Genomic DNA, 27,295 nt, shown 5'->3' with positions numbered 1-27,295 from the left:
GAACACACCTTTCCTCAGTGGTGTGTTTCCTCCCAGCTCCCCTCCTCCCCTCCTTCCACTCTTTGCTCAATTGTTTCCTTCCCTCGAAACCCACGCTGACCGCCCCTTTGAAAGTGGCTACCTGCCCCTCCCCCACACTCCCAGTTGTACTCCACCAGCTGTTTGTCCTTGTAGCACTTGGACCACAGCAGCCTGTGGCTCCCCGGGGACGCTTGCTCTCCTGAGTCCCATGCCCAGTGCCTGGCACACCATGGGTGTTCAAGAAATAATTCACTAGAGACCACGTATGTTTTCTAAGTGCGCTGCTGCGTGTGTGTGCGCGTGTGCAGAGTCAGCAGCAGACCTTGTTGCATGCCCACCTTCGGGTCACGTCCGAGGGTGTGCTTTGTGCTGGGGGGTGGAGCCGGGCCTGCGGGCATTCCTGTGTCTGCCGTGTTTGTACAAAGTGTTCGTGGGGCACATGCTGCTGTTGGGCTGCGAGGCGTGTGGCGAGGCGGCTGCTTTTGGTTGCGGGTTTTTGTTGTACTGATTTTCTTCTGCTGGAGGAGGCGCTCTTTGGGGGGCCTCTGGCTGAGAGTCACCCTGAGGGCTCCGTCCTTTCCTGTGGAATGCTGGGGACTTGTGGGGTCGCAGAGTCACACGCACACTTGGTAGCTGGCTGAGTGTCCACTCTCACCATTGATTCCTTGCGGTCCAGATGTTGAATCATGGTGTGGCTGAGCTCCTGGTGTCCAGGAGGAATTGCCCACCCGCCTGGGCTCCCCACCCCTGGTCACTAGAACATCTGCCTGGGTGGGGAGCCTTAGGGAGGTTAAACCAAACCAAACCAAACCAATAGGCTAATCTGTGATATGCCTAGCGCTGTGCTAAGTATTGAGGGAGGACCTATGGCAAATTCCCATTTTACAGATGTCAAGAGTGAAGCACAGAGAGGTTAAGTAACTCACTCACAGTCACACAGCTAGCAACTGGCAGAGATAGGGTTTGAACTCAGGCAGGTGGCTCTGTCGTCTGTGCCCTAGGAGGACTCGCTGGCCTCAGCACGGAGGAAGGAAAGATAGGGTGCTGGCAGCACCCTGCACCTGCTCTGGAGAGCAGCCCACCCAGGCTGGGTGGATGAACAGCTCCAGCCCCTGCCAGCACCAGTCTGTAGTGGGGGGCGGGGCTCAGGCAGGTGTTAGGGGGTTAAGTTAGGCCTCGGGGTTGAAATGAATTATTGTAAGGAGGTAAAACAGGGTGGTCCTTGGCTGGCAGCTGAGCAGTGGTGGTGGGTGGCGGGCGAACAGAGTAACCGAGGGGCTTCAGCTGAGTCTCTGGGCCTGCGCCTCCTGGAGACTGACTTTGGGAAGATGCTCCCGGAGGGTCTCCGGGAGGGCTGGTTCTCCCCTGCCCCTCCTTTCATCCGGTGTGAGGGGCTCCCAACAGGGCTGCTGCAGGTAACTCGTGTGTTTGCCATTGCTGGAGTCCTGCTCCAGCTGAGTCCAGGTTCCTGAAGGAGGGACGGAGTCGGCGCAGTGAAGGAAGAGAGAGACGTGAGACTTGAGTCGGTGCAATCAAGTCTCTCTTTACTGTGCACAAGTGTCGTTCATATATTTTTCAGGATTAGTACAGAAATAGCTCTACAAATGTTCTCAGAGAGATAAGGAAGTGCAAAGCAAGCACAAGAATTTTTATTAGCATTCCATTCTGTAGAGCATAACGTTAATGATCATCTTTTCCGCAATTAACTATTATTTATTGCCTCTAAACCAAAGGAGATAGGTAGCTTAGCATCTGTTGTAGTAGAACAAGTTTAAATTTAACTTCTAAACTTTAAAGGGTATAGAAATGACTTCCTCTACTACTTTGGGACGAATATACATTGACATCAGGGATGGGGTCTATTTGAATCTTCTATTCTTCATGTAGAGATCTGTGGGTTCAGAAACAAAGGTAATTTATGGTAAAGTTAGATCAAAGGCAGAGAGAAGGTCCAGACATCCGCACAGGACAGCATTCCGTCTGTTCACGTCCTGGGGGAGCTACCCCTGCCCCCATCGATCATCTAGTCATTGTTGAGATGGTTAATGGGAACAAAAAGCAACTCCCAGGTATCTTATCCCCAGGACTATGTGTGTTCTCAGCGGGTAGTTAAACATCTTTACATTCCCGGCGCCCCTTAGGGTGTGAAAGCATTCCTTTGTCTTTCAGGGGGTAGGACTATTTGTCCCTTGAGCACACTGCCCGGAGAAAATATCATTTTGCTAGTAAGGCATCAGGCTGAAAAGCTAAGTTAAATTATATATCTTCAAGAATAAAAAGCAGAAACAAGTATAGTCATAACCTTGATAGAAAGCATGCATGCATACATTTCAGAAAATATCAGGGGTGTCGGCCGGCCATTCTTCACCGAGGGGCGTCCCTGCAACCCTCGGCGCTTCTCAGCCCGGACCCTGTCAGACGCCTGTAGGCGTCGGTAACACGGCTCCTGGCATGCCATAAGGATGGTTCTAGGTAGTTTTGCCATAAACACCTTTGCCACAAGCATTTTTGCACGTTTTGGTCACATAACCAATTGGCCGTAAGGCAATTTTGCCATGAAAGATACAATAATTGGTTGACAGTTTGGTTTCGTTTCTCCGTGGATATTCGAAGATACAGAGGTGAGACTTACTGGAAGCGTGAAATAAGACGAGAGTGTAAAGCTGGGTGTGTCCTCTCCTGGGAAATGATAGCGTGTCAGTTAGCAATCCTGGTCCAAAGGCCCGGGTCACAGTGGGCCCTCCATAGAGAATGTGATGAATGAGTGGGTGACCCCCCACGCAGGTCTCCCTGCCCTCAGTTCCCCTGCCATGGCCCCTGCCACCCTCCAGCCCCCGCATTCACCTGGTCTATGTGATGAGGAACAGGCGGCGCCAGGGTGAGGGTGGGGGGTGGGAGGAGCCCAGGGCCTCGGAGGCACAGGGCTGAACCCACGTTACTCCACGACCTTGGAACGTCCATCAGGGCACCCGTGTCCACACGCCCAGAACAAAGAACGATGCGGAAGGCTTTCACAGCACGATCCAGAGCTCAGCTACCCGTACGCATCCTGGTATTTGGCAATACTGACACCTGTCTTAACGAAGGAAGACGTTTTAGCAAAAAAGAAAAAAAAAGTGTGATGCCGAATGAGGAGAAGAATCAACAAACAAGAAGATGTATCAGGGGCTGGCCCCGTGGCCGAGTCGTTAAGTTCACGCGCTCGCTGCAGGCGGCCCAGTGTTTCGTTGGTTCGAATCCTGGGCGCGGACATGGCACTGCTCATCAAACCACGCTGAGGCAGCGTCCCCCGTGCCACAACTAGAAGGCCCCACAGTGAAGAATATACAACTATGTACCAGGGGGCTTTGGGGAGAAAAATGAAAAAATAAAATCTTTGGGGAAAAAAAAAAAAAGGAGCTCTATCATCGGCCTTGAAGACGGCGGGTGGGCACAGTGCACGAAACGAAACTGGTGATGTGCGCAGTATTGCCGGGAATCTGCGCATTTTAAGTATATTCAAATATTTTGTATTTTCGTTTCTTGCAGTAGAGTCTTTTTAATATTGTTATTGATTTTAATGTCCTTCTTTTATTTTTTTATTTTCACGCTTATGGCAAAATTACCTTATGGCCAATTAGTTATGTGGCAAACGTGCTTGCTGCAACACGCTTGGGACACGCAGCAGAACGGAGGAGGGACGACCTGTCTGAGAAGATGGGCTTGTGGCATTTTCACCGAATGCTTGAAGCAGACCCAGTGGTCACCTTCCAGAGCAGTGCCCGTCCCGGCAGATACAGGAGCAGGCAGGGCAGCCGTCCACCTCGGCCACGTCAGAGGTCATGCCAGGGCCACCAGCTCTTCACAGGGCACAATCACTCCCAGGACAGACAGCCCTCGCCCCCGAGATGCTTGGTGCCCCTGCTGGCATGAGGGGCTAAGGCTTTGAACGCTGCTGGGGGCCGGCTGGCTTCTGGTTGGCCTGCTTCTCCTCCGTGAGCACTGTGAGCGGTGGACAGGGCCATTGTCCTTAGGACTGGGTCACTGTGGGTAGTCCCACACCTGCCGCTGGGCAGGGGCAGGGCCTGGGCCCTAGGCACTCAGTGTGGGGCACACAGTAGGGCCGAGGACCTGACCGTTGAGTGATGAGATGCTGTCGGTTTCCTGCCTGGCTCCCATGGCCCCTGACCTTCCCCAAGGGCGGGGGGCTTAACATGCGACACCCTGGAGCACACATCACTTCCTGCTTACCAGGCTTCTTCTTTGCTCCCTCTCACTTGGCCATGCCTCTCTATTTACAGGAATAGAAACCGAAACCAAGATACTGGGGACTTGGCTGGAGCTGTTGATGGGCGTCTCCTCCGTTCAGCCTCTTGTGTGTCTGCCAGGCAGCCCATGGGCTCGGGGCATCCCAGCTGCTGGGCTCTGATGCTGCAGGCGAGGCCGGTCCCTTGGGAGCCTGGGCAGGGCCGGGATCTGTGGGGCCAGGGGAGGCCACAGCGCAGCTGCCCAGAGGTGCCAGGACGTCTGGGTCTTGGGGGAGACTGGGAGGCCACACGGGTAAAGGCCTGGAAGGGAGTGTGCGGAGAGTTCCAGGCAGGCCTGGGCATGGATGGAAGGTGGCTGGCTTTGCCGGGGCTGATGTTGGGCCGGCCTGATGGTGGAGGGCTTCGAATGCCAGTGGGGCCAGCAGGGTAGGGAGGTCAGGAGCCCCTCCCCACCCCAGTTCCCGCTGCCCTCGCTGGCGCTCCGGGGACCCAGAGGGAACCGCCACCTGGAGCGCTGGAAGGTTATTTTCATGGGGTGAATGAAATTCTGGGCAGTGTATTTCTTTCTTTCTTTTTTTTTTCTGCCTTTTCTCCCCAGATCCCCCCATACATAGTTGTATATTTTTTAGTTGTGGGTCCTTCTAGTTGTGGCATGTGGGATGCTGCCTTAACCACTCGGCCCCATGGCCGGCCCCATTTCTTTTTTATTTTATGCATTTTCTAAGTTTTCTTAAAGATGTTTTTATAATGGAAAAAAGTAACATGAGAAGCCCTGACCCCCTTAGGAGTTGGGGAAGGGCTGGGGGGCCTCTGGGGAGCTCAGGAGGCAGCTGCGCTCTGGGCGGACGGTGATGGAGGGGTCAGGGAAGGAACCATCCTGCCTGCGGGGGGTACGGCGGGTCTGGGGTTCAGCCTGGCCTGGGACGTGGGTGGGGTGAGGCATCAGCTAGGAAAGGGTGAGAGTGTAGGAGGCTGGGCTGGTGAGGGGCCAGATACTGGGGTCCCTGTGGGGCTCTCAGGAGGCTCCGGGGGCTCATGGGGGCCCTGGCAGGCTCTGCGTGACCTGGCCGCGGGGTGTGGGAGTAGATGCCCCATGGATGCGGGGTCCCCCAGGGTGGGTGTGTGAGGGACAGGTGACTGTGTCCACTTGGAACAGCCCCGCTGGGGCCCAGATTGGGCTGTCCCTTCCCCAGGTGCCCCCTTATCACACATCCTGTTAGCGCCTGTGGGCCTGCTGGTGTGGACGTTTGGTTTCCGTGGCTGCTGGCAGGGCTGTGGGTTTGTGCCCACCGCACCTGTCACAGGGGCTGGCGGGGTGGGAGGAGGGGCGGCTGGGAGGGTTGTGTAGTTCTTTGTGCTGGGTTTTTTATTTTAATTGTGGTGAAACGTTCATAACGTAAAAAGGACCATTTTAACCACGTTGAAGCACGAGTTACTCCTTCAGCCTTCAGGGCACGGAAGCTGCAGCCCCTTTTTCCAGTTGAGGGAGGGGCTGGGATTGCTGGGGGTCCCCAGCTGGCTGCTGGTGCCCAGGGGTTTGCACACTGCAGACCCAGACTCGCTTGGGAGCCTCGGCCTTGGAGGCGATGCCGCTGACCGATTTAGGTTGAACTAATTTTGTGTGCCGTTTGTCCTCGTTTTACTGTGGCTGTGATTTAGGGTTGCCTGGGAGGTCACGGTTTCCTCCCCCATTTCCGTGCTAGTCAGCCGCTGCCTGGATTTGGGATCGGTGTGAAGGGGCGCTCAGACCCGCTGGGCTCTCCGGACAGCTGTGCATCTGTCCCCCTGCACACGCACCTATTTGCACGGCCGCTGCACGGAGATCGTCTGGCCCGTGCTCGCACCTGGTGAGCCCCACGCTTCACGGGGCAGCAGGGGACAAGAATTTGCTCTGATTCAGCCACAAGTCCGGGGGACGAGGACCACAGCCCAGAGCACCAGTGTCTGCGAAGCCGTGGGAGGCAGGGCAATGCCCGGGTTCCAGCCCTGCCCCTCCACTTGCTACCTGGGCAGGTCGCCTGACTCTGTGCCTCCATTTTTGCATCTGTCACACAGTGGTGTGCTGGAAAAGCGCCTGCCGTAGTGGTGGCTTCACTGCACAGTGCCTGCTAAGGGCTAGTTAAGCATTTGCTCTTACTGAATCCACTACTTTGCTTTTTATTTTGATAATCACAGAAATAGTGACCTGCATGTTACAGGAGGATGTGGAAACCGGGAAGCCCCCTGACTTTGCCCCCAGCCCTGGCCCTTCACATCCCCACTTAACACAACACCATTATCTGTTTTGTGTGTCCCCTTCCAGACGTTTCCTCTGCATGGGAATATGCACATGTGTTTCTGGAAGCTGGTGGAGTCACACGATGAACGCTCTGCTTTCCTCATGTGGCGCGGCTCTGTGTTCTCTCGCTGAGGCCCGGCTTCAGCAGCATCCTCTGCTCTGCCACGAGGCAGGCCCTGACTCAGCAACCAGCCCCATCCCGAGCACTTGCGGTGTTTGCTGTTTTGCCATATCACACACGGCTGGGCCAGATCCTTGCAGGGGATCTCGCCCCCAGAGCCTGTTTGTGTGGAGGACACTCCCAGGAGCCGGGCTGCTGGCCCCAGGGCTGGTGCATTTACAATGGAAACTTCTCAAACCACCCTGCACAAAGCCACTCCCTGTGGCTCAGCAGCCGTGTCTGTAGGGTTTCGTTTCCACCTGCACTCTCTCTGGCACTGGGCATTGTCAATCTTGTTCGTCAATGCTCATCAATGGGTGGAAATGGCATCTTCTGGGTTCCGTTCTCACTCCTGGACCGGCGGGGAAGCCTGGCATCTTTTTGAGGGTTAAGAGGTCACTTGTATTTCTTCTTCTTTGAACTGCCTCTTGTTTTTCTTTTGGGAAGTTCTTTTTGTTGCTGGTGTTTGTTTTCTTACTGATTGTCGCAGTCTTTGGGGCTGTTTACATTGGAGATGACCAGAAAGCCAGCTGCCCGCTTCCTCAGCAGGAGTTAGGCCCGTGCTGGCGCACACTCAGGTCCAGACCGAGGGGTTCGGGTTTACGCAGGGCTCCCGTTCTGTCCCAAGATAGCTCTGCATCTTTCTTAGGGCCCCACAGCCCTGCTTTGTCCTCAGGCCGGCTGCCCTCAGGGAGGCACACTGGTCCACCAGTTTCTGTGCATCAGATCTGTGTGTCCAGCCAGGAACAAGGAGCCCATGTGTCGGAAACCCCAGTCCCTGGAGTTGGTCTGCACTTCCTGCCAAGCACTGGGGCTAGAGGAAATGCCAGGTTCTGATAGGATTGGGCTAATCGGGGCCCCACACCCAGTGGAGGCTGATGGAAGGGAGAGGAGGTCAAAATCCTCAGTTATCGTCAACGGAAAGTGGCCCCAGGCTGCTGTGTACTACTGATATCCTTTGTCAGTGCAACTAACCAATAACCATTCTCTAGAGAGGAAAGATAAAGTGAGTTTTACTTGAGCCAAGCTGAGGACTAGCCCGGGAGCGCAGTGTCCACCAAGGAAGAAAGCTCTGGAGAAGCATGGTTTTCAGTAGTTTTACACCTTTTTCTTTAACAATTTTATTTTTTATTTCATTTTTTCCCTTTTTCTCCCTAAAGCCCCCCCGTACGTGGTTGTATATTCTTCCTTGTGGGGCCTTCTAGTTGTGGCACGGGGGACGCTGCCTCAGCGTGGTTTGATGAGCAGTGCCATGTCCGCGCCCAGGATTCGAACCAATGAAACACTGGGCCGCCTGCAGCGGAGCGCGTGAACTTAACCGCTCGGCCACGGGGCCAGCCCCTACTTTTTTTTTTTTTTTTTTTAAAGATTGGCAGTGAGCTAGCAACTGTTGCCAATCTTCTTTTTTGTTTTTCTTTTTTCCGCTTTTTCTCCCCAAACCTCCCCCGTACATAGTGGTATATTCTAGTTGCAGGTGCTTCTAGTTGTGGCATGTGGGACGCCACCTCAACATGGCCTGACGAGCGGTGCCGTGTCCGTGCCCAAGATCCGAACCGGCGAAACCCTGGGCCGCTGAAGCGGAGTGCTTGAACTTAACTACTCGGCCACGGGGCTGGTCCCAGTTTTACACCTTTTTAGAGCAAAGAACAAACATCAAACATGTCTAGGATGCAGATTCCTCAAAGTTTCAAAGAGACGCTTAGTTACAGGTCAGCAGGTCAGCATGACCCTCACGTCTGGGGAGGGAGGCATCTTCAAGGGGCACCGATCCTGGCTTCCAGGACGGGAGGGATGCGTCCCTGCCCTCGGAACGCGCTCTTCACTTTGGGACAGTGTTCAGTGCCTCCTTCCTTTGGTGGTTAGAGCAGAGGGGCCACGTATGTTTGACAGGCCCTAAGTCAGCTTCTTTAGTTCACGTGCAGTCCGGGCCAAATCGGGTGTAAATCAGAAGAGCTTCTTCACGTCTCAGTGTGCGAACATGTCTCGTCACCTTCCAGCTCTGGGCCTCTGGCCTTAAGGTTCTCAGAGTGTGTATGTAGACGTTTAATGTATTTGTTGTTAATTCTGTGTCCGTTCATGGTTCCTGAGGGCCTTGTATGTTCTGGTCCTGGGGACCCCCCAGGGGAACAAGGCCACCGGTCCCTGCCTTCCAGGCCTTACGGAGAAGGAGGAGGGCGGTGGTAAGATGGTGCTGGGAGAGGGAAGTGGAAGGGGCCGTGAGAGGAAGCTCCCAGAGCATGGGTGCCCCTGGTGGGTCTGGGGCCTTGGGGGTCAGGCTAAGGGAGGGTTCCAGGCAGAAAACCCCCAAGAGTGTGTGAGGGGGCACCGAGACTCAGGTCTGGAAATGGGGCTCCCCTGAAAGGTTCAGTGTGGGAGGGGGCACTGCAGCAGGTGCTTGGTGCTGAGTGGATGCCGGCTGTACACGGGCGGGATTCTGGAGGCAGACCAGCGCGGGTGCACGGATGGATGAGTGCAGGGACCAGGGAGGCCCTGCTGCGAGAGGGGCTGGGAGCGGGGCGCCGGCCCCCGAGAAGGAGGAGGAATTGCTCTGGGGAGGGTGTGCTGGGGGCAAGTTCTGGCCTGGAGCTGCAGAGTTGGAGGTGCCGCTGAGACGTCAGGGTCCAGGCGACTCTGCTGATGTGGACATCGGGAGGGAGGGGCTGGACATCCAGGCTGCCTGCTCTCTGTCTGGGATTCGCCCCTCCTTGCGGCCGGGGCCGGGGGCCCAGGTCTCTCCTGCCCACCCAATAGCAGAGATTGTACCTCGTTGGGCTCACAGCACCTGGGGAAGGACCTCGAGGGAGGACCGGCTGCTCTGTCAATGCTCCTGGGAGGGCCCATGGTTTCCTGAGTGATGGTCACTTGCCTTCCCCGAGGTGTGACCTGTGTGCGTCTGCTGTAGGAACAGAACAGTGTTCCTTCTTCCCTTCCAGACTGGTCTAATGATTCAACTGATATGAGATCACCAGGAGAAACACAAACTAGCTTAAGGATGTATGTAGCTCCTGTGTATGTGGGAGAGACCCAGGAAGACTGAGTAACTCCGCAAAGGCCAAAGCCACCCCCTTATTTTACCATCTTGAGCTAAAGGCAAAAGAGATGCTGGGGGTGGGGAGTCACGTATGGGAGCTGACCTGGAAACGCACAGTAAAGCAGGGTAAGATTCTTCTGCAGGTTTAAGTCCTTGCCTTCTCCATCCGTGAGTTTCCAGAGTACGTCATCCTCCTCTGCCCCAACAGCCAGAGAGACACCCTTACAAATGGAGATTTCCCTTACAAATGTAAATGCCTCTTACCATTGGGCGGTTTCCTGAGCCTCTCCTGTGTGTGCTGTTTCTTAAAAATGCCTAGCTAAAAATAATCAATATGCCAGAGAGGCATATTTTGGGGTGACAGTTCTGCTTCCCTTCCCTGCCTCTGTAGATTCTGAGAAGAACCACTCCGTGACGTCGGCCCCGGAGGCAGAAATGGAGTGTGGACAAGAGCTGAAGGAGGAAGGCGGCCCCAAGGTGACGTCTGCCCCGCAGGCAGAAATGGAGTGTGGACAAGAGCTGAAGGAGGATGGCAGCTCCTTCTTGTCCTCAGGCTCAAGTGATCGGCAGGAAAATGCGGACGAGCCTTGTTCTGATGCCTCCTGGACGGTGCAGAGAGTGAGTGTGCCCGGCCCTGGGAGGGCGGGTCTGGAAGGAGCGATTCTGCCCGTTTCCCACGTGCTCTCGCTCTGCCGAGAGGGCGTTTTCTGCTGTGGTTTCCTCAGTGGCTGAACAAGGTCCCCCATGTCCTCACGGCATCCTCTCCAGGACAGCCTCACTGCACTGCTGCCCAGCGGCCCCCAAAACTGCCTGCCACTGCCCAGCTCGCGGACCCCTGCACACTGGCAGGGGCAGAGCTGCCGCTTCCCTGCCTGATTCGTCGCATGGTCTCTGGGTTCCCATCCCTCTGGGGTCTCCAACTGCCTTTCTTCCGTGTCTCCTAGAAGCTTCTGCCATGTGGGTGTCTGGCTCTTCGGCTCTTCTCTGGGCCTCCAAGCTCCAGGGAAGGGTGGGGACTCAGGAAATAGCGCTGGCTGCTGGATGCTGGTTCTCCAGGGGAAGGCTGAGCCGTCTTCCGTCTCTATCAGTACCTATAAGTATCAGGCTGGGAGGGCGTCTCCTGAGTAAGTGACCAGGCTGGAGCCCCCGTGAGGCTCGCAAGGGTGTTGCCTGGACAGGGTCAGGGCGTGTGGCGGGAGAGAAGGGCTCCCGTGCTGCAGCTCAGCCAGTCCCGGCCCAGCCGGCCCGGCTCAGCTCCCAGGCTTCTTGTTGGATGCTGACAGGGGCCCATTGTCTTTCTGTGTCTGGGTTGGGGCTGGTTTCCTTTCTGGTCCTCAGTTCTTCCTTGCAGTGGTCGGTCCCGATGGGAAGTGCCACAGCGGACAGCGTTGTGGTCTGCTGTGAGGGTATGTGTGTGGTGTGTGTTGTAGTGTGATTGTGTGGCGTGTGTGGCAGTGTGGAGTGTGTATATATGGGATGTGTGTGTGTGTGTGAGCGTGTGTGTGTCCTTCCCCTTGGAGAGCAATCCCATCCAGAGCAGGATGGCCAGCTCAGAGCCTGGGCCCCGTGGGACACTGAGAGTTCGGGTAAACTCTCGAAATGAGTATCAAGGAACACACACCATTGAGGTGCATACATGACACTGATTGAAAACGACATTGAGCCCAACAGAATTAGGGCCTATTTTTTAACCTTGTTAGAGTAAGTTTAAGGCTCTTTTGGAAGAATAAATGGGCAAGAATAACCAAGAAAACTGAATAAGAAAAGTCTCAAGTGGGACTTGCTGTATCAGATTAAACGAAAACACGTTATGAAGCCATGGTCATTAAAACAATGAATCCTGAGGGTGAGGAAGGTACGGAACAGATGACTCTGAAACAGAAGGAGTGAGTTGCCTCACTATGTCAAAAGCTCTGAGAAATCCCGGAGAAAACAGTGATCAACCCAGGAGAAACGTGGCCCGCGGTAGGTAGTCCACAGTTGAGAAGATGTAAACGGCCAGGAACCATGTAACGCTCCACCTCCGAACGCAAACGCTGAAAATTCAAAGAGCTGCCAGATATGATACTAAACCTTCGAATGAAAGGATGGGTTTAAAGCCAGCGCTGGCAGTGATGAGGGAAACGCGGTGGGACCAGCCAGCGAGGCAGGCGCCCTGCCACCCGCTCTTCTGCTTGTCTGATTTCATTGTAAGAAAATAACCTCAGAAAGGCCTCCGAAGGTTTGAGATAGGATTTCATCACAGCCTCACTGTTTTATGGCCCAGGGTTGGAACCCACTGGAATATTCCACCATCAGGGAGTGCCGTTTGTATCATCTTTGTGCCAGAATGTAGTGTGGCCTCCAACTGTTACTTTTGCAAAGATTAAAGATGTGAGGGAATTCTTGCAATCAAATTACTGACATAGATACATAAAAAGACTAAAATAAATAAGCAATAAATAAATAATTAATAAATAAAAGATTAAAATAAATAAAAAGATTAATAAAATAGATAAATAAATAAAAAGAGTAAAAAAACAATGTACGGGGGCCGGCTCAGTGGTGCAGTGGTTAAGAACGCACGTTCTACTTCGGCAGCCCGGGGTTTGCCAGTTCGGATCCTGGGTGCGGACATGGCACTGCTTGGCAAGCCATTCTGTGGTAGGCATCCCACATGTAGGGTGGAGGAAGATGGGCATGGATGTTAGCTCTGGGCCAGCCTTCCTCAGCAAAGAGAGAAGGATTCGCAGCAGTTAGCTTAGGGCTAGTCTTCCTCAAAATAAACAAAAACAAAAAAACCCCCCAATGTACAGTAGAGCGATATCAGCAAAAATGGCAGAGAAGGGAACCCCAAGGCCCTGTCCCTCCAGAGAATCACCGAAAAAAATGAGCCAAACTGTAAGGATCAACTTGATTGGAACTTTGGAAATTGTCCAAGGGTTCCAGTAACTGGGCAAATGCGGAATCAAGAAAAGGCCACTTGACCGCAGGAGGAGAGCCCGCCCCGCTGCCTCCCCGCGTGGTGCTGTCTGAAGGTGGCAGGCCTGTCCTGATGTGGGCTCCTGGGGCCCGAGGCAGACTGTGCTTCTGATTTGACCTGTCTGGGGTTCCCTGAAGGAGTGACGCGGGCACTGGCCTTTTTCCGCTCCTTACTTGGAACTCCCTAAGGGTGGAAAAGCAGCTCTGTAGAGGACGTTCCTCAGAAGCATTGAGGCAAGCGAAAGAGCTGCACCCCAGGGGGCGGAAGGGCACAATCGGGGTAAATAAGGCTAGATTAGCCCGAGCCTGGGGGGGGGGGGGCGGGGTGGGGGGGGGGCCAGGAGAGCAGGCCTTTCTGGAAGAGGATTTTGAGAGAGCTCCAGGTATAACGGGGAATCTAGAGAAAGCCACACGGAGGCCCAGAGCTCCCCCAGGACTGCTGGGTGGGTGTGGGCTTTCCTTCTGGGGTGATGGAGAGGTCTGCAACTGGGTGGAAGTGACAGTGGCAGAGCATTGTGAATGCCCTCAATGCCCCTGAATCGTGCACCTTAAAATGGCTGAGTTTGTTACGTGATCTTCACCTTGACATAAGGAAACTATGGAGTATCGTCAGAGGAGGGGATTTAAAAAAAGCCTAAGTGCAGGGAAGGGAGGCGGGATGAAGGGCAGGCGCGAAGGCTGGGGGGGTTGTCTCTGGCGTTGGCATGGTGGCCTTGGTGATTGTTCCCAGTCCCTGTGGTGACCCTGCGTGATCTGTATGGTCAGAAAGTGGTGTGTTGTGGTTGAGCACGGGCCTGCGGGTGTGGCCGTGGTGTTCTAACGGTGCTGGGACGATGTGCCAGGGAACCAAGGGGATGGCCCAGCGCTGGGACACGGGCCGCTGGGCTGGCCTCATCCCCAGCCACTGAGTCGGGGGGTCCTTTGTCCCGCAGTCTCAGTGAGTGCAAGGGGTGTTGTGGTTGATGGGGACAGTGGGGAGCTCCTGCCAGTCTGTCGCCTGGCGTGACCGTCTCCGCCTGGCCTTTGCTTTGGTGGCCCTCTAGTGCCAACTAACTGGGTGCCTTTGCTGGTCTTGCTGCCTCCTGAGGGCTCCTGGATGTGTTCTTCCTGGGCGGCTGCCCCCGGCTGGGAAGAGGAGCACTGGACTGGGCCGGGGTGAGTTGGGTTAAAGGCCCCGACTGACCCTGTGGTTCCCTCCTGGGTCGCTTCCCTTCCTCAGCCTCCTGCTGCCGGCCTGGGGTCCTGGCGCTGCTCTGGGCGAGGCCTTGAGCCTGGGGACCCCGTGTGCTCTCACTTGTCGCCCACCCCGGTCCAAGTCCCCTTGCAGAACTTCTCCTTCCCTTTTTCTTGGTCCAGATGCTCTGGGCTTTTCCCCTTGTCCCCCTCCCTGACGGCAGTGCCAGCCACGAGGCCCCCCATCTGGGCGACCCAGGTATCCCCCATGCCCTGGGCTTGCTCAGGTGAGGCTGAAGCCAGACCTGGAGCTGGAGGCCTCACAGGCTTCTGTCTTCATCCGCAACAGCTGAGCGCAGGAGCTTGGCCTTGGCCCTATCCTGACTGCCCTGTCCTGTCCTGGTCCGCTTGGTGGCCTGGGCCACCTCTGGGCCTCACTGTCTTCCTCAGGAAAAGGAGAAGGCTGGTGGGAGGAAGAGATGGGTGCCCCTGGCCAGTGCCGGCTCTGTGCTCCTTGGGGTGTGCCATCCACGGGTGGTTGGCTGCTGTCCTGCACTGCTCCCGGTTCCCCAGAGGCCCTGGAGGCCTGGCTTGGCTTCGCCTTTGGTGCCAGCTGCCTGCTCGTCACAGGAATGTCTCTGCAGCTCGTCTGTGTGGGAAGCGCCAGCCCAGGCATTGGGATGGAGGCCCTCAGGACCCGGGACCCGGGCTTGCTTCCACCTGGAGGTCAGGTGTGCCCGCCCTTGAGGGCACCAGCTGTGGCGTGGGGCAGTCCTCATCTATGGATTTGCTCTGCCCGCCTGCCCACCCACCCACAGGAGCCCTTTCTTGGATTTCCTGCACAGGAGATCCTCTGCCTGCTGGCCCTGGCCCGCTGGGGGCTGGGGAGCTGGCGCGTCTGTCTGGGCCGGAGTCAGGTGTCCCTGAGGGTCCTGCTGGAGCAGTGCCTGTGGGCCCCCTGCCTTGTCTGAAGGGGGTCCTGTTTTAACAGGGAGTTGCGTCAGACGTTCTGGTAGATTTGGCCGACTGCACATCCGATGAGCCGGAGGCTGCTAGTTACACGCCCAACAAAAGAAGAAAGGCGGATGCATCCCTGTTTGAGGTCACTGACGTGTTCTCTCCAGACCTCGAGCAGGTAGTTTGCAAACACCGTGGGACTGGATGCCTCCTGCCATGCCCCACATGGGAATGGAGCCCCCCACCCCAACCCCGACTGCTGAGGAAGGCTGGTGGGGGGGCGCTGGTCTGTGCAATAGCCGTGCCTCTGGGTTTTGGCTCCTGGGACTCTGAGGACGTTCTGCTCACGTGCAGTTTCAGTTTGACCGTGTGTGCCCCCACCCCCATGCTTCCGTCCATCGTGTTATTGCTTGTGCGACTATCTCCTTTGGAATGTGGGAAATTTACCTCGAACCCTCCACAAGCCGTACAGGATTCTCCTCATGGAAGAAAGCAGGAGGGCGCCGGTCTCCCTGAGGGCGGAGGACCAGGCTGCTGGAGGTCCAGGCCGAGCCTGTGCTGGGGCTCAGAGAAGATGCCTGGCCACGGCCCGTGCCGGCGCCTGCGGTTGTGGGCCCGGGTTCAGAACCGCAGCGGGGTAGTGGGAGCCCGCTGACTTCAGTCTCTGGTTTGTGGAAGTTCATATCCTGACTTCTTCGTTTTCTTTAGCACTGAGGAGTATTGCAGCCTTCTCTAATAATATCAAAAACGAGATTAGCTAATAGATGTAATGAAAGTATTTTTTGCTTATGAGGAGAAGCAACGAGGTTTCAGACTTTGAAGAGTGATGTTTGTGGAGTTGGTTTTAACTGTTGCTTTTGATAAAGAGCGGTGGCTTTTCCTGAGTAAGAGAGCCACTGATCCACCTAACAGATTTATTGAGCGGCTACCTCGTGCAGGGCCCGGGCACCAGGAGGGAGCCGGCCGGCGGGTGGGGTGGGAGGCGTAGTCTGGCCTCCTGGGCGTGAACTTGATCTGTTGACGTTTGGCTCCTGAAGCACTTGGTGAATACAGCCGACATCCACACAGGGGCTGGAATGGCCCCGGCAGAAGGACAGTGAGCCATCCATGATAGCAACAAAAACAGGAGACCAACCCCCCAAATCCTTTTTCCCTGAGAGGTAAAATAGGAGGTTTAATATCTTAAAGCTATCAGTTCTTGTCTCAGGTTTATACATTAAATTAACCAATTAATGTGTAAAAGTAGTATAGCTCCCACGAGTTTGGTTTTGGGTTTGTTTTGGAAGTTGACAAAAGATTCTAAAGTCCAGTATAAATTGGTGAGAATTCCTAGAAAGAATGTAGAAAAAAGGAAAAATAAATGGGAGATTTGACGTCCAAATGTATCTTAAGCTCTAGACATGCAGCCACGCACCGTTTGTAGGGGAAGAAAACTGCCCTTCTTTCCTTCTAGGCTCTCTGACTGGTCTAATCATTAAATTGGCATGAGACAGATGAACAGGACAAAGATAAATTTAATTTCATATGTCTGGGAGCCCAAAGATATGATGCTCCAGGAAGTGACCAAAGCAGGAAGCTTTTAGACTTTGTAGACAAAGAAACAAATTTGTGAAGGATTGACAAGGCAAAGAATTGTGGACTTGGGGAGTAAATTAGTGAGGAAGTAACAAGTTTTGTTTACCCAGCCTTCTTGGCCTTGAATTCCCATTTCTGGTGATACGGATGCCTTCCCAATGGAGATTTATTTCCTGCTTTAGGGGGGCAATGTCCTTCTTACACCAGCTGTTTCTCAAGTGACTTTTTTTTTTTTGAGGAAGATTAGCCCTGAGCTAACATCTGCTGCCAATCCTCCTCTTTTTTGCTGAGGAAGACTGGCCCTGAGCTAACATCCGTGCCTATCCTCCTCTACTTTATGTGTGGGACGCCTACCACAGCATGGCGTGCCAAGCAGTGCCATGTCCGCACCCGGGATCTGAACCGGCGAACCCCGGGCCACCAAGGTGGAATGTGTGAACTTAACCACTGCGCCACCGGGCCAGCCCCTCAAGTGACTTTAATTTAACATAGTATGCCAAAGTGGCACATTTTGGCGTGGCATATTGTGCTCCCCTTCGTGTTCTAATGGAAGTGCATCAAGGAGGATCGGTGTAGAACATCCAGACACAGACGTGAGCATAGGTGACAATTCAGCACGTGATAAACGTAGCATAATAAATCAGAGGGTAAAAGCTGATGTGTCAAATAAGAGATGTTTGAACCATGGGCTCTGGAAAAAAGTAGATTCCCAGCTCAGACTGACACTAAAATGGGTACCGGGTTGATAATATTTTAATGTAAAACAACACCCTAGAAGTTCTAGAAAAAAAGCTGTTAGAACATTGGTTACCTTGGCTTATTTTGAGCTTCTGTAAGATGGAGATAACCTAATTTGACATTTGATTATTTTAACCATTAAAAGTCTTCTGGTTGCAAATAACTGAAAACCCAGCTCAGACTAATTAATACAATAAAGGGAATGTGTCACTCACAATGTGAGAAATTCTGAGGTGGGACTAGCTGCAGGTGAGGATTGATCAAGGCACCTAGGTGAAAATTCCTCAAGTCTGGGTGTTTCTCTCTGTCTTTGCGCTGCCTTGCTGATGTCGGTTTCCTCCTCAGCCTCTCAACGGCTGTCTCCAACACTCTGGGCTCTTTCACAACATGTCATGTCATGATGTCCACAGTTATCCACTTCCCACTACATCCTTTGAGGGATAAGAGAACACCTTCTTTGGTGGGTCCTACACCCAAAGAGGAAGCATCTCCTTCCCAGGGGAAGCTCTCCTGAAATCACATGCCCTTCCCTGAAGCAGTCACTGTGGCCAGGGTGACAGGCTGACCCTGGAGCTGGAGAAGAGTTACTCCTGCTTGCACCACACAGCTGAGGTCAGGGTTTGAGGGGACCATTTCCTGGAGTTGGGGGAGACGGAGCAGTTGGCCAGCTTACAATGGAGAGGCCAGCACTTGTGCTAATCACTCCACGAGTTAGGGGTGAGTCTGCGGGTCAACCCCATCTTTCCGGTTCCCGTCCCGGGCTCTTCTCTTGTTGCTTCTTCAAAGCCGCACTTTGTGTCTGTAGAAGGGTCACCCCACACCCTGCCTGTGTTTGTCATCCCACTTCTGCAAAAGAGGGAACTGAAGTGCAGAGAGGTTACTCAGGCCCACGCCCCGCCGAGGGCCAGGAGACAGGGGAAGGGCTTCTGCAGAGACGGGCTGTGGCGACGGGCTGCGGCGGCGCCCCTCTGCCAGAAGGAGGGGCTTGATCAGGTGCCAGGGGCTCTGGCGGCGCCCCTCTGCCAGAAGGAGGTGCTTGATCAGGTGCCGGGTGGAAAAGCTACCTGTCTTCAGCTGGTCTATTCATCCGGAATCAGTGCAGCATTTCTTACAGGGGGCGGGGGCGGGGCGGGCGGCTCGGGCAGGGCTGGCCAGCCCACTTGTCAGCCTGCAACACTCTGGCCCCTGTCAGGCGGCTCCGCTGGCTTCCATCCGACCAGTCGGTGCTCGTCCCTGGGGTGTCTGCTGCGGTGTCCCCACCCGTCACCCCCACACTCCGTGGCAGGTGACTCTTCAGGGCTCCCCAGCAGCTGGTGAGTGGACTGGGCCCGCCTGCCTTCCCCTCATCAACTAGGATAATATATATGTATTATATATATAATTAGGAGTATATGTGTATAACTTACATATATATATACACACATACTTCATTTTTGTCAAGGAAGCAGTCATGGTTTTAGCCTGAGCCTTGCTTGACCGCCGTGCCAGCAGTCTTGGGGCTGCCTGGTGCCCCAGCCCTGACCTGGAAGTGTGAAGGGCACCTGGTGCGCGCACAGTCCCCATAACTGTGTGTTGAAGGAGCTATAAGTCGCCTGTGCAAAATCTAAATCTTATTCTAAAAGGTCTTAAAGCAGCTTATGAAAAGCACAATAAAATAGGAATAAGAGAGGGAGAAAACAGATAAAGAGGAGAAAGACAAATTGCAGGTTAGAAGAGTCAAAGCTGGTCATGGGAGCTGAGTGCAGACCCGGCCCGGGGCCGAGGGGAGGGGGGCCCGTGGGGGCCCGAGGGTCATGCGGGGCTGGGAAGCCTGCTGGCGAGGCCGGGAAGCAGCCAGAGCTTGCATGGAGCCGCACGTGGGGCTTTCTGAGGAACTGACTGAATGAAACAAAAACGTTTGGGCGCTACAGTGGGCCAGGGATTGTTCTGGACAGTGGATGCAGCGGCGAACAAAGCGGACGCAGAGACTCCATCCTGGAGGGAGGAACGAGCCGCCACGTGTGTCGGGCACGGGCGCTGCAGGAAAGCAGGGCGGAGGGCCGGGGAGCTTTCCTGCACGGGGGCTCCGGGACCTCTGCTGAGGGGCATGGGACAGGGGACTGAAGGAAGGAGGCGTCTGGGGAAAGAGGGAATTGAGGCAGGAGACGACAGCAAAGAGCATTGTATGGGGGATTTAATTTATAGAGGTGACTGAGTGACGGCACAAGGGGTCAGTGCCACTGAAAGAAGTTTTATTGCGGTTCCCAAGAGGAGGGGCCACACCACGCAGGGCCACACCGGGGAGGACCAGGGTGGTCATCAGGTACAAGGAGTGAGGGGAGGGGGTGGCCCAGAGCCTGTGGTGTAGGGGCAGGTAGGCAACTTTGAGCGAGTTTCGGATTGGCTGGTTTGAGTAAACTCGCTGGACTCCGTGGGTAGACTGTCAGTAGGACGGTCTGGTTGTCCTACGCCTGGCCCTGGGGCGATGGGGCAAGGGGAAATAGTGGCTGGGCCTGAGAGGGTTAGATAAAGGAGGTGGTTGGGGTGTGGGCCGGTCGGTTTGCATATGAAAGGTGTGCCCCCAGGGGACTCATTTGCTGTCTCTAGGAATTAGCTATCCCTGGGAAGGGCAGTCCCTCCAGGATTAGCATGGCTCCCAAAATGTCAAATCATCATAAAATACAGAACAGGCTTAGTACTGGAGGCCAGGGATGAGGCTGGCAGGCAGTGAACAGGGGTCAAGTCATGCAGGGGTCTCCCGGCCACGGTCAAGCCTTCGTTGTGGGTGAGCGAGGCAGCCGCAGGAGGCAGCGCCCCTCCAGCCACTTCAGGCAGCAGGGGATCAGGGAGTCTTTGAGGATCGACAAGCTGCCTCCTCAGGCTTAATGTGTTTCAGACTCGGCCTGTACTGTCTGCTCGGGGAAGCCTTCCAGGCTAGGGGCTGCCTCTGAGTGCCCAGTGCCCTCAAGCATCTTTCTGGTCGGCACTTCCCACACACTGAAACCGTCCGTTTTCAGCCTGTCTTCCCCACCAAACCACTAGCTTCCTGGAGGAGGAACACGTCTTGCTCGCTTGTTTCTTGTGCAGAGTTCCAGTCCCCCGGTAAGTCAGCTTTGAACCCAAATGACTTGATTGAAGCCAGCCTCGCACTAAAGAGGAGATTCTGCAAAGAACGGCAGGCCACGTGTCCATTCACGCAGCCTTCTGCTGGTCCCACCGGCGGTTCTCAACCAAGGCTGCACGTTAGAACTGATGCGGGGTCGGTGAGCCAAGGAGTCGAAAGAAAGATTTCTTGGACTCTCAAGGTCTGGCAGTGGTGCTCTTTTATTTATAGAATAGTGTGGAGAAGCATGGGGACAGGACCCATGGGCAGTCAGAGCTCCTGCTGCTGCCCTGAGTTGAGGGTTAGGGCTAAATTTATAAGGCATGGGTACGTGACTTATTTTTACTGAAAAAAAAAGATGATGTAAAAAGTCATTAAATGATTTCAGTGCAGATGGGGTCTGGTTATTGTGCGGTCATATAACTTTAGATACGAATCTGGTCATATAGATCACGGCATGTAGATGAGGATGCCCTGGGCTTCTCTCCCTGGGGCAGCCCTAATTCATACCATAAAAAAAATCCACCAGGTCATATAGTTTGGCATGTAGGCCAGGTCACCTTGGGCTTCTCTAGCTGGGGCAGCCTTAATCCACATCAAGAACCATCAGGAAAGCAAGTGGCGATGCTGGTGCTGAGGCCCACAGACCAGTCAGATCAGAGTTGGGGTGTGTAGGGTAAGGCTTCCAGCGGGGACCTCCAGTGGGGAGCTCGACTGGTCCTGCTGTCGCAGGGCGGGCCGGCACGGGGCAGCCCCACTGCACTGGGAGCTCCTCAGAGATGCCAAATCTCGGGTCCCCCGCTGCGCTGAGTCGCCATCAGCATGTTAGCAAGGTCTTTAGAGATCTGTGTGCCCCTGGAAGTCGGAGGAGTTACAGCCAGAAATGACCTTTGTTAACCTCTTTCTTTCTACCGTGATGTTAGTGGGTGTTAATTATCAGACAGTCCAGGAGATGGCCCCCAGGGGTGCCTGAGCGGCAGGGTAGGGCACCTGGGTGTCGTGCTGGTCATTGCAGGCAGAGCTGTAGGAGGTTGGATCAGGATTCTTGGAGAAAATCCAGGAGCTGACTCCGAACCAGGCCACCCCAGCCCCCGTGCAGGCAAACCCCAAGTTCTTTCATCTCCCTCTCCCAGGCGACTCAACCCCGGCAGGGGGCGGGTAGCGAGTCCCGGGTCCACGCCGGGTGTCAGGGGTTTGCAGAACACTGCCCTTACTGAGCTGATCAACACACTCCAGAGCAGTATCCCCAAGTGAGGCGGGGGCCCCCGTGGAGCCCTCGAGGGTCCCGCCACGTCTGTGTCTCATGCTCTGTTTCTGAGTCCGAGGTTGGGGACTTTTGCCTCTGAGCAGTGGCATCCAGGCGGGGGCCCAGCGCGCCTGCGTGGGTGCAGGAAGGACTCTTCAGCCTTCTGTTCACTTTTCAGTCTCCTCCTTTTCTCTGTTTCAAGGTTTGTGTACGTACTGAGTACGATGTAGGTGTGTGATACACAGAGGCCCATATGTGCTTTCTAACATTTGAAACTGCTCGGCACAGAGGGATGTCCGTCAGCAGGAATTCCGCGGGAGAGTCTCAGCTGTGATTTGGCTGAACAGCGCGTGGCCACTTGTCCCTCAGCTCCGTCCACCGCCCCGTTCATTGTGGGTCTCAATTTCATTCTTTCCAACATGCGGAAATGGCAGACTTAACAGAGGCAAGGTGGTTTGGTCGAGCTAAGTTTGACATACTTGAGGAATTGAAAGGCAGCTGGAGGAAAACATTGGCGAGAGTAGAGGAAACCTAAGAAATAAAATGAGTGCCTCTTTTTCTGTTTAGAGCAAAAGAAAGAATCGGAAGAGGAAGAAGAATCAGAAGACTGCCACTCCCGCGGATCCGGGCTCCTTGGTCCCCTGCAGTCTGACTTCTCTGGGGGACCCTGGGCCCCAGGACACAGCCCCGCCCCAGCATGGAGCTCAGCGGAACGGGCCGACCAGCCAGCCGAGCCAGCCTCCTGGTGCGGGCATGACGCCCCCAGAGGGCGGTGGCCACAGAGAGCCCGCTGCGCCCGCTGAGGTTGGTGGCAGCTCTCTTCAGGGCCAGGCCGCAGGAGGAGCAGAAACAGCTGCGGGAGGAGAGTCTCCGGGCAGCCTGGCGCCCCAGGACCAGCAGACACAGGGAGGTGCCCTCCCGGAAGGGAAGGGTCACCACACCCCCGACCCCTCCAAGGACGGAGGCCTCCCCCAGGAGGGGGCCGGCCCAACTACCTCTGCTGGTGAAGGACGTCCTGGGAAGGAATACACTGCCCAGGAGCCTCAGCCCGCTGGGCAGCAGGCTGCGGCCCCCACCTCTGGGGTGAGAAGTCGGGAGTGATGGCTGGGGTTGGCCCGCCACGCCCTTGCTGCCTTGCTGTGCATGTGGTTCTGATATCACCTTCCTGTCTGGGAAGGGCCTCTACTGCGGCTTGCTCCCCAGAGGGGGCTTTGGAGGGGCTGCCCCTGCACCCAAGCTGTGACCCCTGTCCCTGGGCTGGTGGCAGATGCCGACCTTTACGCCATTGAGTCCAAGTCTCACTGTCCATTTTGTCACCTTGGCCCTGATGTTTTGGTGTCATTATTTCTTCCAGGCGGTTGATGCTGCAGCCAAGCCAGCTAGTCCAGGGAAAGAGGCTGGGAAAGAAGTTAAAAATGAGACCCAGAAAACAAAACGGCCACCAGCAAGCACATCTGCTTCTCTAGAAAACCGCCAGGTACAGCATCTAGGTCTCCAGGAGGCCTCCTTGTCCCTGCTCTGTCCCACGGTCTGCTCCTTCGGCCCCATTCCTTCCACAGCTCGTCTTTCATTTAATTATTCAGTGACTCTGTTAGGTGGTAGGGGTGCAGCTGAAGGAGACCCAGCTCCTGCCTGCATGGGGCTCACATTCTAGAGGGGAGAGAGACAGAAAGCAAGGTCAGGCTGTGAGGAGTGCCGTGGAGAAAGTAAGATGAGGTGCTAGATTGGGTGCCGAGGGAACACGGCCAGGCAAGGCCTCCCCAAGGGCGTGGTGTTGGAGTGGAGACCTGAAAGAGTGAGGGGCAAGCCATGTAGATATCTGGGGATGTGTCCCAACCAAAAATGGCACGTGCAAAGGCTCTGAGGTAGAGTGTGGTCTGCGAGTTCAGGGAACAGCCAGGAGGCTGGTGCCCCGCAGAGAGAATGAAGGGAGGAGAGGCTGTTGACGAGGTTGGAGAGAGGGGCCCGTGGAGGCTGTGGTGGGTGGACCAGGAGGCACTGGAAGGCTCTGAGCAGGGAAGGGACGAGACCACTCTGGCTGCTGTGAGAAGCATGAGCTGCTGGGGGCAAACGTGGAGGCTGGTCTTAAAGGTTGGGGTTTGGTTCCTCGTTCCAGGAAGCTGAAACCAAGGACAAGACAGGTGTTACTGGAAAGAAAGTGAGTGAAACAGAAAAAGCCAAGCCAGAGGCCCCGAAGAAACCAGAAAGAAATTATGCAGCTGCTGTGAAAAATGAGGAGCAGAGAAATCCGAAAGCTGGCGCACATGAAGTTAAGGAAAGGTAGGGGATGACCCCACACGGGCCGCTGAGGAGGTAACCTGCCTAGGAGCACAGGCATGGCCCCCGCCCCACCCCTCTGCTGGGGCAGCCAAGGGCCGCGCAGCCCCAGAGGGGCTTCCCGGGCTGCCCTTCTCGTTGACTCTTTTGGGGAGTTGAGCTTTGGGGGAAAAAGGAGGTAGGCAGGAGGGGGCACCTGTCCCAATTCCTTGTTTGGTTTCAATGCTCTGTCACATAGTCCCTGGGGTCCTGGAGGCAACGCGGGCCTTCCGGAACTCAGGAGAGAGGCTGTCATGTCCCAGAGTGCTAACCAGCCCCTCCCGCCACTGCCCTCAGTTCTTTGGAGCTGGCCTGAGGTTGTCCCCCACCCTGAGCCCACCTTCCTCCATTGCAGAGGGAGGGGACCCACCTGGCGGGTAGTCTGGCCCAAGTGTGGATTCTGTTGCACTGTGCTGGGGTGTGTGTCAACGCACAGTCAAGAAACAAGGATGGTGTGTGCACACGTGTGCCTGTGCGTGTGCCTCCGTGTATCTATGTGTGTCCACATGTGCCTGTGAGTGTGCACGTGTGCGCATGCACGAAGGAGGCAGATCTGATCTACATCTAATGCGCATTTCCTCCTGTGGCTTTCTTCTAGCCCGCTGAGTCCCGAGGAAGGAGTCACCGTGTACTTCCATGCAATCATTTCTAAACATTTCAAGTTCAACCCCAACCACGACAGAGTATTCATCAGGGGAGGAGAAGAATTTGGGAATCCCAAATGGAGTCGTGATGTATGTGAGATGTGCTACACCAAGTGAGTATGTCCGAGGGCTTGTGAGCAGTCCCTCAGCGAAATGTCCAGAACTTCTAGTCTTTGAAACATGCTGAAATAATTTTTATCAAGTTGATGACATCCTTAGACTTTTGGACCATGAATATTTCAAACAAATATTTCTTATAATGTCCTTCTTTGTCATATTTCTGTTGGCTCTGTCTGGAAAACATGCCTCATCCTAGAAGCATCCTCTTGGTCAGTATCGATGTATAGCTTTGGGTCTGTGCTCCATGCTGTGTTTGAGAAGAGCTAAAATTTCCAAGAGAGGATTTTCGGATAACCAACTGGTGTCCTGTTTGTTCACAGGGATTTAGGTGACGATGGGTCCCTCATTGAAGGCAGAGCTGTCCTTTCCAGGCAGCACCTGGACAAACCGATTCCTTACAAGTATGTCGTTGCACATGACAAGGGGCCTGTTGAGTATGAATTCATCTACAAACAGCAGCAGAAGGGAGGCGAGCATGTCAACCGCTGTCTGTGTGTCAAATCCTCGCTCCTGTGCTCCGGAGGTGAGCCATAGGTGGGGCGTTGGTCGTGCCTCTGGAGAGCAGAGCTGGCCTGGGCCTCTGTGGGTCCTCAGTGCTGGGCGTTGGCCCTGCCCCCAGCCCGGCCCTACGTTTAATAAACCTGAGTTTGGGAGCCTGTTTCTCATCAGTTTAGCGCAACTGCACCCTTACAAGAGGACGTAAGGAAAAGGCTTTTTAATAAAGGGAAAGGAGAGGGGATGAAGTGGCTGGGCAGGCAGGGCTGGGCCGCAGAGGCAGCCCTGCGATGGTGAGCAGGTTCAGGGTGAGAGCCGGGTTGACGGGGCTGCCAGGACGCTTCCCGGGAGATTTCCACGCACCGTGAGTGAGCCCTCCTGCTCGTGCCACTCTTCCGTCCTCCACACCTTCTTCTCTGATTTCTATTTTTCTTTCTCTTGCCTGTATCTATTTTTCTCTACCTTTTCTTTCTTTTTTTCTTTGCTCTATGTTTCACTCAGTGCATGCAGTGTGTGTGTTTGTGTCATGTGTGTGCGTGTGGTGTGTTGGCGTCGTGTGTGAGTGCGTCTGGTGTGTGTGGGGTGCGTCTGGGGGGTGTGTGTTCTATATAGAGAGTCTGTATGGATTCTGCTTTTAGGAACTTGCTCAGATCTTCTTTGTGGGCTAATACCTGGTCTGTCATAAATATTCCACGTGTGCTCAGAAAGAGTAGATAATCTATTTGGGGGACTCAAAAGTTATATTTATTAGATAAAGCCAATTTAATATTAAAATCTTTTTTTAAAAAGATTGATCTGTCAGCTTCTGAGCGATGTGTTCTAGTCTGTCACTAAGACCATGCGCTTTATTTATTTTTGCATAAAACAATAATTTTCTCATCCCCCTGGTCTCTGTGGGTCAGGCGTTTGGACAGAGCCTGGCAGGGATGGCTTATTTCTGCTCTGTGTGTCTGGGGCCTCAGCTCAGAAAGCTTAAAGCTGGGGGTGACTTGATGGCTGGGGTTTGGAGTCCCCTGAAGTTGTCTTTGCAGCTGCTGCTGGCTGTGGCTGGGACCTCAGCTGGGCTGATGGCTTTGAGGTCAGTGATGGCAGGGGCTTGGTTATTTTGGGCGGCCTGAAGAGAGAGAGAAGAAACTGGAGTCATGCTCTCTTCTTAAATGTATCAAGTGTTGACTCTCTCCCCTTCAAGATGCTCTGTTCCTATGGGCCGGCCAAAGGACAGAGTTCTGGGACCCTTTTCTGGTTGTGCCCTGTGCTTGTCGGGTGATCTAAAAGGGCTGTGTCCAAGCTTGAGGTGACTCCCTCGTCAGATGAGAGTTTGTGCCAGTCTAGACTTGTCAGACTGGCGGGCATGGTTTGGGGCGGCTGTTCCAGCTTCCTCTCGTGTAGGAAGCCCTGCCTCGGGTTCTCTCTGGCTCAGGCATGGTGCTTAAGCTGTCGAACCACATGGAGAGGCACACGTTTTAACCACAAATCCAAAATCATTTCCAGGTCTCTTAAACGGAGTTTTTCATTGGAGACTAACTGAAAATTGCCAAGCAACTTTATCTTCAGATGCTTCCTTAATCATGATATAGTTCCAAATAGTATTTTCCGATAATTAGATTTTGCAAGCATTTTAAAAAAAATGGGTGTTAGAGCTTTTAGGCGTTTTCAGTCCATTTCCCTTCTTGCGGTGAAGGCCCGTGGGCCCTTTGAGTTGCTCCCTCTCGGTTTGGGCTGTCGGGTCAGACGCTCGGTGGGGAGGTTGACTTGGAGAACTTTGGCGCCGGCCCTGGGTCAGTGGGACCGGATCAGCTGTCTTAAGTGGGAAGGAGCTGAGTCATGGTAACCGACAGACGGGCTGTTGGGAAGGCCGGGGAAGGCCTTCGCTGGCTTTCTAGGTGTCTCGGAGGTGACTGCCTGAGCCCACGTGGGGCGGTGCTGGGCCACTGACATCACTGCAGGTGACTTGGGAGGAGTGTCTAGGAGGTGCTGGAATTTTGTTGATTGAGAAATTTGTGCTTCGCTCCACTTGGTGGGGTAGTGTTTTTCTATGTTAAATTAAATAAACGTAGATTTCGTTATTCCCAAAAACAGAGAGAGAGAGAGAGGGATGGCTCCCCCCTGCTTCGTCCTTCTGAGCCTCCTGTCAGCCCATCTCGTTGGCAGAACATGAGCCACAGTGGCAAGGCCGCAGAAAGGGGGTCCCGGGCTCCAGCCCCATGACTCAGGGTGGGCAGAGACAGCAGAAATGCATGCTGGGTGCAGA

The 27,295-nt window shown here is 54.6% G+C and overlaps 1 protein-coding gene across 11 annotated transcripts in view; it reads left to right on the top strand.

Moving 5' to 3' along the window:
* The window catches only part of RNF213 (ring finger protein 213), a 115,336-nt gene that overhangs the window by 3,722 nt on the left and 84,319 nt on the right, over positions 1 to 27,295 (top strand). For 7 of the 11 annotated variants that reach the window (XR_011522817.1, XM_070559724.1, XM_070559726.1 and 4 more), the window contains 7 exons: positions 10,129 to 10,355; positions 14,863 to 15,006; positions 22,037 to 22,552; positions 22,824 to 22,946; positions 23,586 to 23,749; positions 24,384 to 24,542; positions 24,870 to 25,072. Coding sequence is in view for 10 of the 11 variants with exons in the window: in XM_070559724.1 (XP_070415825.1) it covers positions 10,129 to 10,355; positions 14,863 to 15,006; positions 22,037 to 22,552; positions 22,824 to 22,946; positions 23,586 to 23,749; positions 24,384 to 24,542; positions 24,870 to 25,072 (1,536 nt within the window). In the remaining variant the exon portion in view is untranslated. The remainder of the gene's footprint in view (positions 1 to 10,128; positions 10,356 to 14,862; positions 15,007 to 22,036; positions 22,553 to 22,823; positions 22,947 to 23,585; positions 23,750 to 24,383; positions 24,543 to 24,869; positions 25,073 to 27,295) is intronic. The other 4 variants (XM_070559732.1, XM_070559731.1, XM_070559733.1 and 1 more) reach the window with 1 other exon arrangement.

Source organism: Equus przewalskii, chromosome 10 (assembly GCF_037783145.1).
Source record: "Equus przewalskii isolate Varuska chromosome 10, EquPr2, whole genome shotgun sequence".
Lineage (NCBI taxonomy): Eukaryota > Metazoa > Chordata > Mammalia > Perissodactyla > Equidae > Equus > Equus przewalskii.
The sequence above is the reverse complement of the archived record's forward strand: the minus strand, read 5'-3'. Positions and strand labels throughout refer to the sequence as shown.